Source organism: Pelodiscus sinensis, chromosome 2 (assembly GCF_049634645.1).
Source record: "Pelodiscus sinensis isolate JC-2024 chromosome 2, ASM4963464v1, whole genome shotgun sequence".
NCBI classification, from domain to species: Eukaryota; Metazoa; Chordata; order Testudines; family Trionychidae; genus Pelodiscus; species Pelodiscus sinensis.
The window spans coordinates 43,504,354-43,519,374 of NC_134712.1; the positions used below are offsets into that span (position 1 = coordinate 43,504,354).

The 15,021-nt window shown below is 42.8% G+C and overlaps 1 protein-coding gene across 1 annotated transcript in view; it reads right to left on the reverse strand.

The window, feature by feature from the left end:
• The window catches only part of DECR1 (2,4-dienoyl-CoA reductase 1), a 32,352-nt gene that overhangs the window by 16,091 nt on the left and 1,240 nt on the right, over positions 1-15,021 (reverse strand). Inside the window, exons 2-4 of the mRNA XM_075920423.1 lie at positions 3,190-3,389; positions 1,300-1,357; positions 1,084-1,170 (exon numbers count right to left, since the gene is read on the reverse strand). Coding sequence (XP_075776538.1) covers positions 1,084-1,170; positions 1,300-1,357; positions 3,190-3,389 — 345 coding nt within the window. The remainder of the gene's footprint in view (positions 1-1,083; positions 1,171-1,299; positions 1,358-3,189; positions 3,390-15,021) is intronic.

Consider the following 15,021-nt stretch of genomic DNA (forward strand, 5'->3'; position numbering starts at 1 on the left):
TGTTTTTCCTAATGCTCAACATAAACCTCCCTTGCTGCACTATAAGCCCATAGCTTCTTGTTCTATCATCAGAAGTCAAAGAGAATAATTTTTTACCCTCCTCCTTGTAACCCGCTTTTTGGTACTTGAAAACTGCTATCTTGTCTCCTCCCAATCTTCCCTTTTCTAAACTAAACAAGCCACTTCTTTTAGTCTTCCCTTAGAGGTCATGTCTTCTAGACTTTCATTCATTTTTGTTGCTCTTCTCTGGACCTTCTCTAATTTCTCCACATCTTTCTTGAAAGGTGGTACCCAGAACTGAACACAATACAGGCAGTCCCCGGCTTACGTCAGTCCGACTTTTAAGAGGAATAAGGGATCTTTCGGAAAAGGCTTTATTTTCCGAAAGATCCCCGTCTAGACTGGCGCTTTTTGCCAGCAAAGCCCCGAGCCGGAAAAAAGCAGCAGCCATGTTTATGCAAATGAAGCAGGGAAGATTTAAATCCCCGCTTCATTTGCAATTGCGTTGTGTCTAATGTGCATCCCTTTTAAGGAAAAGGGGTGCAATCTAGACACAGCCATTCTGTATAGTCACTTCCCATTCTATATATGTGAGCAGCCTCTGCCTTTAGAACCTGTTCCTTTAGTTTTGTTCCAAAACAGCCTTTTTTACTCAGCCATTATGGAAACTAACTTGTAGGAGAATTCTGATTTATTTAGCTCAGTGAGTTGCTGAGGGCTTTCTTGTATATTTTGTATACACCAAAATAAAGGCAAGGAAGGATGAAAGAAAGACATTATTACTGTTATTTCTGCTTCTAATTGGGAAGAGACTCTGCATAATGTGACAGGTGTCATAAGTACAGGGTTAAATTATAATTACTCTTGTACGGCTACATTCTTCTTGCTTCACTCAAACAAGTAATTCCATTCTAATAGCAATGGAACTTATAAATAAGTAAGAGGACAGGATTTGGTCCAGTTGGCTATTGAAGCATTGAAAGTGGCGATAAGCACTATAGAAACATTTTTGTTCCCACAAACTGTTCAGGGTATTTTCAGCAATAAAGACTGAAGTCATTGCCTCCTAACTAGCATACTTACAGCAGGGTGTCCAGCCACCTTGATTAATTCAGCAACAGCATTCTTAACAGAAACTGGGTCTCTCACATCACATTGGACTGCATGCACCTATATAATAATAGAGAAAAAGGCAACTGTAAGATTTTATTAAAGTATCACTCACGAGATAAAGAAGCCAAAAAATTCTTTAAAGCACATTAAAAACTAATAAAAATACAAACTTAACTATAAACTTACCTTGTTTCCTGTTTTAGAAGAAATTTCTTCTGCAGTTTGTTTCAAAACATCTATCTTCCTAGAAATAATTATACATTTTAGTATGACTTTTGTGTTTCCACTGAAAGAATCTATGTTACAAATCATTACACTTTGAAACATTAAAATCTTTCTATGAATGCCGTCTATGTACTGGTGATTTTAGTGCAAAATTCACCTTTGAAATAAAAATAATTTAATGGCCACTTGGCATTTTCATTTCATTAATCTTCTCTCATATTATCAGCTAAAATAAACTCAGCTGGGACAAAAAAAGATACTTTTGATAGAAAAATATATCAAGCGATATTTAACAAAAATGCCATTATCCTAGCAGCCTTCACTGACCAGAAAGGGGGAGAGGGAGTTCCAAAGAGGTGAGACTATTTTCCATGGTGACATATGACAGAACAAAGAGCAATGATCTCAAGTTGCAGTGGGGGGGGAGACCTACACTGGATATTAGAAAAAACTATTTCATTAGGAGGGTGATGAAACACCGGAATAGATTACCTAGGGAGGTGGTGGAATCTCTATCCTTACAGGTTTTCAAGGTTGTCAAAGGCCAGACTTGACAAAGCCCTGGCTGACATAGTTTAGTTGGGGTTGGTCCTACTTTGAGCAGGGGAATAAACTTCCAATCTTAATCTTCTATGATTTTATGAAACTCATGGTTCTAGGATTCTAAGCATTTTATTTAGAATCATAAAGCTGGAAGGAACTTCGAGGGTCATGAAATCCAGTTCCCTGTACTCATGGCACGAATAAATATTATCTAGACTATCCCAGACCATCTCTGCTTTTAAAAATCTCCAATGATGGAGATTCAACAACTTTCTTTGGCAAATTATTCCCATGCTTAACAATAATGACAGTTAGTTTAAGTGAGATATTAAGAAAATCCTTCCCTAAGTATAAAAACAACAAGCAGTCCTGTGACACCTTAGAGACTAACAAATTTATTAGGCCATGAACTTTTGTGGGTAAAACCCACTTCATCAGATGACTTGGAGTAGAAATTATAGAATCCAGGGCATATATAACATCAAAAGAAGTTACTTGTCAATTGTAGGACCAGGATGGATGTGTCTTATTCACAGCATTTGATGTGGAGATGAGAATCTCAAAAGCTGGGAAATTGCTTCTGTAGTTAAGATTTTTATTTAAGTACGAGTTGATAGTATTGAACTTGTACATGAACTCTAGTTCAGTTGTCTCCCTGGGTGATAACATTATTTTGTAGAAGGATGGCTACGTTTAAATCTGTTATTGAATGTCCAGGAAGGTTAAAATGTTCATCTACAAGTTTGTGTGTGTTACCATTCCTGATGTCATATCTATGTCCATTTAGCCTCTGTCACAGAGACTGTCTGGTTTGGTCAATATACATGGCAGATGGGCACTGCTGGCACTTGATGTCATATAGCACATTAGTGGATATGCAGGTGTATGAGCCCCTGATGTTGTGGCTTGTGTGGTTAGGTACTGTGATGGTGTCACCTGTATAGTTAAGTGGACAGAGTGTGTTTAGACTTGTGGACTATCATTATGACATTAATATGTATTTCTTCTCACTGATGGCTATACAGCAGTCAAGCAGAAGGCATTGCATATCCTACATAAATACTAACAGTTTTAAATATAATGTTTACACTCTGCAATATGTTTGCATACATTTGAGAGTAGCTTTTGAAAATGTAACACACCAGATTCTAATTAAAATAGTAACGCAGGTGAAGAGCCAGATCTAAATTACATTACTGTAGCTATGAATAAGAAACGTATTGTTTATGAAGAATTAGGAAGCAGATCAATGTAGTTTTCAATACTAAATTTAAAAAAGATTTTTTAGGTTTGATTATTAGGATTTACCTGCTTGATATAACGCATTCAGCACCTAAACTGGACAGTGCTGTTGTCATTCCTTTGCCAAGCCCAGTACCTCCTCCAGTAATAAAAGCCACTTTTCCTTGAAAGGCATTTGGTGGTAACATCACTTTTTGAAGAGGTGAAAAGAAGCTAGCTTGTGGTGCATTGCTGCTTTGACTTAATACATTTGATGCATGATTGAACTGGAAAAGAAAATAATTTATTATTGCAAGTATGCATGGATTCCCATAACTATTATAAGAAAATTAAGTTTTCCGTCTTGGAATTACAATAATATTTTCACAATTGACACAAATTACCTGTCAGCAATTATTTTATGTTTATTGCATCAGCCTACACATGAATACTTTTAAACAAATATGTATATTAAAGTCATTTTAATTTCTAGAGTGAATATACTGCTGTAATTTCCACTACATTTCCAAATGAAATAACTGTTGAAAATATATTTTAAGTATTTTTATTCTTTTGAACACTGTGCCCAGTCCTACAATGATTACTCCTGTAGACTGTAATCTTACATTGGGATTCAATAATGTGGATCTATCAGCTGTTTGTAAATCCCAAAGGAGGACTGAAGTGCTCCTATATAGACTTCTGCTCGTGTTTAACTGTATGCATTATGAGTCGCTCTCGTAAGTCAGTACTACTAACTAAGTGTAAAGATAAGCAGGTGTATAAATCCTTGCAAGATTGGGGCTTTTAGTAGTAGCTACCCAAGGCCTTGATTCTTCATCATTTTAGTAAATAGAATTTTCATTATTGGCAGGGTGATTAGATTTAAATCAAATTGATTTAAATCATTAGTCAGGAAGACTCAATTTAATCATGGTTTTTCTACATAAAAGTGCATTCTACTGAGAGAATGGTATGGGCAGGTCTAAAATCAATGAAGGCGACACTCAGAAAAACCTCGACATTTCTGGAATATGCTGCTCAAACAGTTTTACTTTTGCTTCTACTGACTGTCCCTCCCTTCTCACATTTATCTCCAGACATCTTCTCCTTGTCCAGATCTAAATCTCTCCCAACAATCTTCAATTCACTGAACTTTCTGAAACTTTACATTTTTAGACAGTGGTAAGGGATTGTCTGTATGTACACAAATTTGCAGAGGGTCAATATGGATGCGGTCTTATTTCTCATCTCTATGTATTATTTATATATTTAAAAACATTTTTGCTGTTAACAAGCATGTTATCTCTGGAGACACAAATTCACAGTTTGACTACTGCAAAATTAAGCCTCTCTGATGGTATCCAGGCTATGTCTAGACTCTGGAGTTTTTCTGGGAGGTATCCCAGAAAAATTCTATCGCATCCAGGGAACACATCTACTCTTTCAACATTTTTTGCAGACGCACTCTTTGTCTGAAGAGCAGACATGCTCTTTTAGAAGCCCTGTTTTCCTCGTGCCATGAGGAAGAAGGGCTCTTCTGAAAGAAGAGGTTTTTCCGAAATTTGGCTCGGTGTAGACAGAAAAGCCTCTTCCGACAAAACTATCGGAAAAAGTAGGCAAATTGTTGAGCACAATTTGCATACCCTTTTCCGATAAAAAGCAGCAGTCTAGCTGTAGTCTTAGACTGAACACTGAATCCCATTGGGTAGCTAGAAAGATTAACCTAAATAATCTATGCAGAAGGCTCTGGAACCCCATCAAATCAGGTCCCTAATCCACAAACTACTGAAACTCATTTATAAAACTTTTCTTAAGCATTATATGAATATATTGCCTTATACTGTACTGTAGAATTAGAATTTATAAGCCCTGTTCCAAAGAGAGATATCTTTGAGCTATGATGGATCTTAATCAAAACTATCTTTAGATAGGTTTTTCATTGATTTTATCCACCCTGATTACTGGCTTCAATGGGAACAAGATCAAGCCCCATACAACTAATGCCATGGGTTAATGGAACTAATTATACGAGTTAAGCTTTTACTACTAGAACTTTTATTATAGATGGAGCATTAAAAATGCCTGAACATCCCATTATAACACCCACTTTTTAGTTGATTATAATTTTGCTAGTTTGAACAGTATAAACTGAAAATCTTCAAGCTGAAGGCTTTTGTAAAATTTCAGCTAGAACAGTTTAACCATTGGGAACTCATTATGCTAGATCCTCTACTATTGCCAATTATCTCCTAAATTTAAAGCCTCTGCATTGGAGTAAATAAAACAAAGATGCCCAGGGTAACTCAGATTGCAGGAAGGCTATCAGTGAGAGGTTGGAGTGATGTAAATTGCTTGTCTCCCTATCAGAATGAAGAATTTAAATAGGCGTTCAGGCTAGTCTCAAAATTAAGTGGGGCTGGCCAGTGGGGGCAAAACTATATTGACTGCTCCTGAACCTACCAATGGAAACTAAATTACACTTCACAATAATCCATGTCAAAGGTTAGATGACAATTATAGCCTGCCCCAGCCACAATGCTTTTAAGAATTTCTGTAAGACTGGTTTTGACCAGAAGAAAAAGGGTGTGTACTTAGTTATAAAAGTTGTTTTAAAGATAAGGAAATCTTACATTTCTGAAGTGAACCTGGTGATCCAAGTAACAACAACTCAGTGAGGCAAATAAATGAATTCAATACTACAAAGAAATTCTGTGGTAGACAAACTCACACTTATCACTGTTCAAATCTAGATTACATACTAAAGTAAATATCCTAGTGCTGATTGAAGTCTTCTAGGTAAATATCATCAAAATTTAGAACTTTTCCACAGCATACCTTGTGGAAATATATTTATAATCATACAAGTTAATGTTTTGCTTTTTCAGTTAGCTATTTACAAGTTGTTCTATTCTGGCAAAATATGTTTCTCTTTTTTCCTTATGAACAATTAACTGACCAAAGTAAACTATAATAATCTTTTTCCATATCAAAGATAATTTTACTATCTGACTGCCAGTCACCTTCAGAACTTTTACATGAAAACAACAAAAGCCAAAGGCTTTTGCGAAGAATGACATTTTCGCCACTCCCTTCTCCTCAATCCTGTGTGTTTGCAATTGGCACTAGAACTGAGCACCAATCACTGCAATAAACTATCTCCTTACATCACTGGAAAGACCACACACATTCAGGAAACCTTCTCAAACAACAAAGATTCATTTCACCTATTGCTACCAGCCAATCTGCATTCCCAGAATTCAGTATACAGTAATTCCTCATTTAATACATGCCCATTTAACACGTTTTCGCGATAGTACGATTTTTTTTTAGGGAACGTTTTTTGAATTACACGACTGTCCCTGGAATAACATGATTTCCCCAGCTGACCCTTTGCCAGCAGCTGCACGGGGCTTCTCCCACCTCCCTGCAAAGCGGCGGAGGGTTCACCGCTCGCCGCACTGTTCCCCTCTGACTCCTCCTCTGCCCCCGCTTGCAGGCCAGCGGCTGGGTTTCCCCAGACAGCCCATTGCTGGCGGCTGCACGGGGCTTCCCCTGCCTCCCTGCAAAGCGGCGGAGGGTTCGCCGCTCACCGCGCCATTCCCCGGCGATCCCCCCTCACCGGACGCAGTGTGAGTCCTGACAGACCCGTCACAGGAGCAAACTCCCAACCCAATCCCCCTCTCCTCTCCTGCCCTTCTCTTCCCCAGAGCCAAACACCTCCCCTCCCTGCTGTAACCCAGTCCCCTTTCTCTCACAACCTTATGTCCCGGTCCCAACAGACACCACCGCTTGAAACGCAACCCCCAACTTTTCCATTATTTTCAATGGGAAAATTGACCCTGCATAATACGTTTTCACTTAACATGATCATTTTCTGAAACATATCTATAGTGTTAAATGAGGAATTACTGTATTCACGCATCAAGAAGTTCTGGACATTGCACAAGAGTGTCAACCTGAAATCTGTGAATCCAATCCATGTTCTTCCTGGCTTATGAAAGAGGGAAGAGCAAATGGCACCATTCCTGACTAAAATAAGTCAATGCTTCTTTCAAGAAGGGAATCTCTCCTTCCTACTTCAAACATGCTATAGTTCAACCAATGCTGAAGAGACCTAGCCTGAGCACATTAGTTCTAGATAACTACTGCACAGTGTTAAATCTCCCATTTCCCCAAGCAAACTCATAGAGAAGCTGGCTAACAGTCAATTACAACCTCCTCTAATTGAAGCTACTATTCTAGACACAGCACAATCTGGATTCAGGCCAAGTTGTGGAACAGAAGTTGCTTTAATGGCAACTCCTGTCCGTGGATAGGGCAGAGAGCTAATCTCCACCAGCAACATGAGGATGATACACAGAAATACATTTAGTCACACTCCTACCAAGATGGCCATGATGGATGTAAAATGGCTCCTGGCTGCAAACAACTGTCTGAAGCCAAACCTCAGCAAGGCAGAGGTTATGTTAATGGGCAGAAGAAAATATTTTCAAGAGTTCTCAGTCCTGGTGAATCTCCTTTGGTTGAAGGTACATACCTACTATTGCTCAATTCAGTCTTAAGTTTAGGAGCACTTTTAGATTGCTCGCTGACTCTAAACTTTCACATGGCGGCATTCACAAATAACACTTTTTGCCATCTCCAGTTGGTTAGAAGATTGTCCCATTCTGGTGGACAATGACCTGACCTCAGTTATTCATGCTTTTATGATCTCTTGGCTGGATTACAGCAATGCAAAATACCTGGGCATGAAACCTTCAGTACTCAGTAAACTCCAGGTGCTATAGAAAGTTGTAATACATCTCAATAACATAGGCTACTACGAATACATTAAAATCAGTACTACCCTTAAAATCTCAAAGCAAGTTCAAGGTTTCAGTCCTTATCATCAAGACACTCCATGATTTAGGACCAGGATATCTCCAGCATGAAGATTGTGGTCAACAACTTTGTACCTCTGGTACAATGAAATTCTACAAAGAAGATAAAGCTCATTTATGTGAAAGACATAACCTTCTGGAGGGCCACACTGAGACTGTGAAATGATCCCTAGTTCCTGCGGGAAGTTCATCACTAACGAGGCATGTTAAATATCGGTTAATTGAATAGTCAAGTAACCACATGAATTCTTATCAGGTAGTCAACTATTTTGTAATCCCTGGGAACGGGGGCAGCGGACGGTGTGCTCTAGCCTTACCCTGAGGAGTCCACTGCCACTCTGCACTACTGCCTCTGGGTGCCAGGCAGGAGATGGTCAACGATGGGAGCCAGTTTAAAAACCAGCTTTCCTCGCAGACTGCCTGCCTGTCTTCCTGTGCTGCCGCTTCTAATAAAGATAAAGCAGCCCCCGTCTGAGGAGGTCTGAGCTCCCAGACCTGATGCAAGCTGGAAAAGAGCCGGACTGCTCGCCCGCCCACCCGGCTCCCAAGACACTTTAAATGCAGTCGCAGCTGGGACAGGTCCTGGACCTGTCACAAGCCAGGACTGAGACAGGCTGCTAGCCAGCCTGAAAAAAAAATTACTGGCAAGAGGGAGATGGGGAGGGAAATGTGTGTAGTCTATAGCATTAACTGATAAGCTTTTGCTTATCTGTTAATTGACTACACTATTACATCCTTATCACAAAACTCACATTTCCTTGACCTGGCTTCATCTAGCATCAATACATAGCAACATGTATTTAAAATATCCACTAAAATAAAGCATTTCTCTCTGTGGGGAGAGGAGAGAACACGCTATACATGCCCAACGTTGATCACATCCCTAATGAACAACTGGAAAGACTGTGATGAGGAGCATGGTCGGGACTATCCTTAAGATTTTTGGCACCCTTCACAGACCTAGCACCTGTACTCTCCATCCCAGGGTAAGAGAAGGACAGCCACTCCCTGGGGCAAGGCTGTGCTCAGGACTATGGGGGAGAGGTTGGGAGGAGAGCAGGCAGACTAAGGGGCACAGCCAGCTGGAGCAGCGGGCAGCGTGGTGCTTACTAGTTAACCTTTCACATCCTTAATCATATCTGACTTTTGTAGTTTCTTAACCTCTGGATGATGATTTATAGGCATGATTATTCTCTCACCCATTCCACTCAACGACAAATAGTGACTAGATGCCTTCTTATTCTGTACACAGATATACGTAATATTTATCCATTATCTCTAAGTGGAAGACTTACCCGGCATTACCCGAGTCCTTCAGGGCAGGGAGTTGGTGGTGTTGGGGGGTAAAGGAGTCAGAGCAGGGGGTGAGAGAGCTCAGGGCAGGTATGGGGGGTGCAGGAGTAAGGGTATGGGGTTGGGTGTGTGGGAAGGCTCAGAGTAGAGGTGCAGTATTCAGAGTAGAGGGCTCAGAGGCGTGGGGGGGGGGGATTCAGGGCAGGAGGTAGGGATAGAGGAGTCAAGGAAAGGTGTGGGGGCTCAATGCACGGGGCTGAGAGGTTTGCAAGTGCAGGATGGATGGGTGCATTATTCAGCCGAGGGGGGCTCAGGAAAGGGGGCTGAAATATCTGGGGTCCTCATCAGGGCCTGGCCCTGGCAGCTCCTTGGTGTGGGAGGGGCTGCATGGGCCACCCCGACAGGCCTCAGGGGGTAGGGCTGTATGGCCTGGTCTGGCCCCTCCTTGAGGGGTGGGGTGGGAAACTGCCTGTGCCAGACCCAGCACCTCCTTGGAGGAGGGCTTCATTGGTTGGCCCCAGTGGTGCTCTTGGGGTAGAGGGCAGGGGGCAGCTCTCTGTCTGTGGCAGGCGGGTAGCTGCTCTAGTCCCACTGGTTAAACCTTCACATCCCTAATTTATACACTAAACTGGACAAGGCAATAAAAATGCTGTACAATGCCATGTATTAGTCATGGAAGTCACCATTATGTTTGATGATGTGGGAAATAATGATATTGAAATTATTTCCACATATAACTGCTTCAGTGATCTATGAATCTTCCTAATATTTACACACTCTGTTTTTGCTATAAAATAGTAAGATTTCCCCAGAAGCATAAAAAAAGTTATGATTACACAGGAAAAAAAAGTAAAGGACTCCACCTAGAGGTTATATTCAGATTTATTTTGATGTGATCCAACAAGTTCTGAAAGATTTGGCAGAATTGTGAAGATAAATGAAATAGTACTAGTTGAAGTTATGTGGTCTAAACCAAGCAAGAATGGATTATTAGAGATTAATGACCATATAAAGAATCAATCATAGAATTAGTATTAAAAATATTATACAGAAAAGTCTAAGAGAGAAATGATTAAGAGAGGCAGTCATAGAGAGATTGGAGTAGGAGACTGGGAATCAGGAAACCTGAATTTTTATTCCAGGCCTGCTACTGATTTAGCAAATAATTTCTGTATCTCAACTGTACAGTTTTTAAAACAGGAATTAAAATAATCCATGTTGGAAAGTGCATTGAAAGATGAAAATTAGTGTATTCTTGATAAATTGACAAATCATGTGTATACATTTGCCACAACAGAAAATAATAAACTTTCTTTATTTACTTAAATGCAGTGATAAGTTTTCTGACCTTACCTATTAGGAGGCCTGATATAGCAATCTACTGAGCACATTACGGAAGAGGTAAACAGTTACAGGACAGACCTTTTGTGAATGGACAGATGGTCTGGAAAGTCAAAGTATCACAGTACCAGGTACAACATCTGCTAAAGAAACTCCCTGCTACAGCTCAGGACCAAATCTACACAAACATTCCTCCCTTGCCCCCGATTCCTGACCAGGAGTATTCTATCTGCTACTCAAGATCCATAAATCTGGAAATCCCAAAGGTCCCATAATCTCCATCATTAGCATCCTTACAGCAGGATTAGCCAGATATGTTGACTCTCCTCAGACTCTTTGCTACCAGCACTACTAGCTCATTTCAAGACATCACTGACTTCCTAGGAAACTATAGAGCATCAGTAATCTTCCTGAAAACACCATTCTGGCTACCACATATGTAGAAGCTCTTCATCTTTACACCAACATTCCACACAAGGATGGACTACAAGGTGTCAGGCATACTATTCCCAATGATGCCAGAGCAAATCTGGTGGCTGAGCTCTGTGACTTTGTCCTCATCCACAACTATTTCCACTTTGGAGACAATTTATATCTTCAAGTCAGCGGCACTGCTATAGGTATCCACATGGCCCCACAATATGCCAACATTTTTATGGCTGATCTAGCACATTTCCTCAGCTCCCATTCCCTACTTATGCTACATTGATGACATCTTCATCATATGGGCTCATGGGAAGGAGACCCTTGAAGAATTCCACAGGGATTTCAACAATTGCCACCCCTCTATCAACCTCAGACCAGTCTATACAAGAAATCTACTTCACTGACATTACTTTACAAATAAATGATAATCACACAAACATCACCCTATACCAGAAACCTACTGATCTCTATTTTTACCTACATGCCTCTAGCTTCCATCCAGGACATATCACACGATCGATTGTCTACAGCCAAGCCCTAAAATATATCCATATTTGCTCCAATCCCACAGACAGAGACAAACACCTACAAGATTTTTATCAGGCATTCTTAAAATTTAAATACCCACCTGAAGAAGTGAAGAAATAGACTGACAGAGCCAGCCAAGTACCCTGAAGTCAATTACTTCAAGACAGGCCCAATAAGGAAAATAGCAGAACAGAATCATTATTGACAATCTGCAAACTATATTGGAAAACAATCCCTCACTCTCACAGACCTTGAGAGACAGGCCAATCCTCGCCTACAGACAACCCCCAACCTGAAGCAAATACTTACCAGCAGCCACATACACTCACCCAAGAACCTACCCCTGCTACAAATCTCATTGTCAACTCTGTCCACATAGCTATACAAGTGATGACATCACAGGATCTAACCATATAAGCTATGAAGTACCAACAATGCCGTTCTGCCATGTATATTGGCCAAACTAGATAGTCTCTGCAACAAAGGATAAATGGACTCAAATCAGACATCAGGAAGGATAACAAACATAAACCTGTAGGGGAACGTTTTAACCTGCTTGGACACTCAAACATGGATTTAAAAGTAGCCATTCTTCTACAAAATGTAATTTTCACTATCCAATTACAGAGAGAGACTGCTAAACTGGAATTCATTTACAAATTTTACACTGTTACCTGGGACTTGAATAAAGACTTTAATGCAGGACTGGGCAAATTATCGCCCAGGGGCTGGATCTGGCCCAACAAGGTACTGGATCCCGCCTGTGGACCACCCTGCTTGGACCCTCAGGCACACAGTTGCCAGGGTTTAAAGCACAGTCTGTGCAGCTGTCTGCTCTGAGGGAAGGCTTCCTGTGATGTCCCTGCCCCCGGCCCATTCCTCAGCTCCTATTGACTGGAAACAACCAGCCAATAGCAAATGACCCCAGCCAATCTTTCAGTGAGAGATTGGGCTGGGGATGGCGGCAGTGCAAGCCTCTTTCTCCTCCTGGGGCTGAGAGCCACACGAAGGGAACAGCCTGAAGTTTAAAGTGATCTGGGGCTGCAGCAGGCAGGGAGCCCAGCCTGCTTTGGTGGTGGTGCAGGCCAGGGGATACCCAAGTAAGCCCTCCTAGCCAGAGCCTGCCTCTGGCACCCCTGCCCCTCCTGCACCCCAACTCCATCCCCCAGGTCACCATCCAAACCCTCTGCACTTCCCTGCCCCTGGTTACGACTCACTCCCAGACCCTGTACCCCCTCCTACATTGCTCCCCCCAGGCCAGGATCTTCTCCAGCACTCAAACACCCTCCCAGACACCACATCCGACTCCCCTGTCCCAAGTCACCACCCTCTGTAGTGTGCACATCTTTTTCCCCTTCTCCCAGGTCACAGCACCCTTCCAAACTTTGCACTCCCGCCTATTGCCCCTCTCCCAGGCCAGAATCCCTCCTGCACCCATACCCCCATCTCCTGACCCAGGTCATAGCCCCCTCCTTCACCCAAACTCCCTCTCAGGCCTCACACTGCCTCCTGCACCCCACTCCCTTATGCTGTGCTTCCTTCTGCACCCAACCTCCATCCTAGACCCACATCTCCTCCACATGAAAGTGCAGCCCTTGACCACTTTCCAAAATCTTGGAGTGGCTCCCCCACGAAAAATTATTACCCACTCCTGCATTCACTGGTTAATGCACTACAAAGTCTATTTACCCGTCACATTTTTACATCAAAAGTTATGAATGGGAAACATCCAGCCCACTTAATTAGTTTCATTGATATATGTCCTACAATTGACAGGTAACTGCTTTTCCTGTTATATATAGCTTGGATTGTATTATTTCCATTCTTACTCATCTAATGTAGTGGATTTTATCCACAAAAGCTATGATCCTGTATATTTTTGTTAGTCTCTAAAGTGTCATAGGACTACACATTGTTTTTAAAGTTATACAGGCAGTCCCCGACTTACGCGGATCCGACTTACGTTGGATCCGCACTTACGAACGGAGCTTTCTCGCCCCGGAAGTCGGGGCGAGAAAGCCCCGTTTGTAAGCTGCTCCGGTGCCCCTGGTCTGCTGGAGACCGTCTCCAGCAGACCAGGGGCACCGGGCGGGTTCCCGCGCTTCTGAGGCTTTGCCAGAGCAAAGCCTCAGAAGCGCGGGAACTGCTGCTGCTGCCACTTGGGTGCCGGTGCCTGTGGTCTGCTGGGGACCGTCTCCAGCAGACCACAGGCACCGGGACCCAAGCGGCAGCAGCGGGCGGGTTCCTGCGCTTCTGAGGCTTTGCCAGAGCAAAGCCTCAGAAGCGCGGGAACCCCCGCTGCTGCCGCTCCAGTCTGGATGCCTGTGGTCTGCTGGGGACGGTCCCCAGCAGACCACAGGCACCCGGACTGAAGCCGCAGCCGCGGGGGGTCCCGCGCCTCAGAGGCTTTGCCAGAGCAAAGCCTCAGAGGCGCGGCACCCCGCTGCCGCTGCGGCTCTGCTCCCCGTGTCCCTGGTCTGCTGGGGGGGGGGGGGGGCGCAGCTAGTGTGCTCCCCCCCCCCAAGCAGACCAGGCTTTTGTTTTGGACTCTGGGGCAGAGCAGCTGGGGCGCTGCCGATTGGTCCTGCAGCGCCCGTGGGCACTACTGGACCAACCCGGCAGCACCCCAGCTGCTCTGCCCCAGGTCCTGATTCAGCCGCTGCTGGTCAGTTTCAGCAGCGGCTGAATCAGGACGTCTGGGGCAGAGCAGATGGGGTGCTGCTGGGTTGGTCCAGTAGCACCCCAGCTGCTCTGCCCCAGGTGTCCCCAAGTCAGCTTCTGCTGAAACTGACCAGCGCTGACTACAGGAAGCCCCAGGCAGAGTTGCTCTGCCCAGGGCTTCCTGGAATCAGCTGCTGATCAGTTTCAGCAGCAGCTGACTTGGGGACGCCTGGGGTTCTTAAGTTGATTCTGTATGTAAGTCAGAACTGGCAGTCAGTTTCAGCAGTGTCTGAATCTGGACGCCAGTTCCGACTTACATACAGATTCAACTTAAGAACAAACCTACAGTCCCTATCTTGTACGTAACCCGGGGACTGCCTGTAGTCTAATACGGCTACCCCTCTGAGACAGGCACAATACTGGAATTCTAACTATAGCATATTTAAGAAAAAATCCAGTTAAAATAAGACAAAAGTAGAAACAAATTAGAACCAAAAGAGTAATGGACTGAAAACAGCAGCAAAAAAATATACTACAGGTGCTGTGGCTGGACAAAATTTTTCAAAAATATGATTTGCAAAGGTACCTATATAAGTAAACAGACCAATCTATTTTATTGCTTTCACTCTGTAAAATATAATCTATTTTTGTTAAACTGTATTGAATAGCACTGCTCCCAAGATCAAAGGTTGGTAAAAGGCTGGCTGCACACCAGCATCTGCAATATTTATTCAGATAGGGAAAGGTTCCACTGAATGTTTGGGAGGAGCAGGACTGAAATTACACT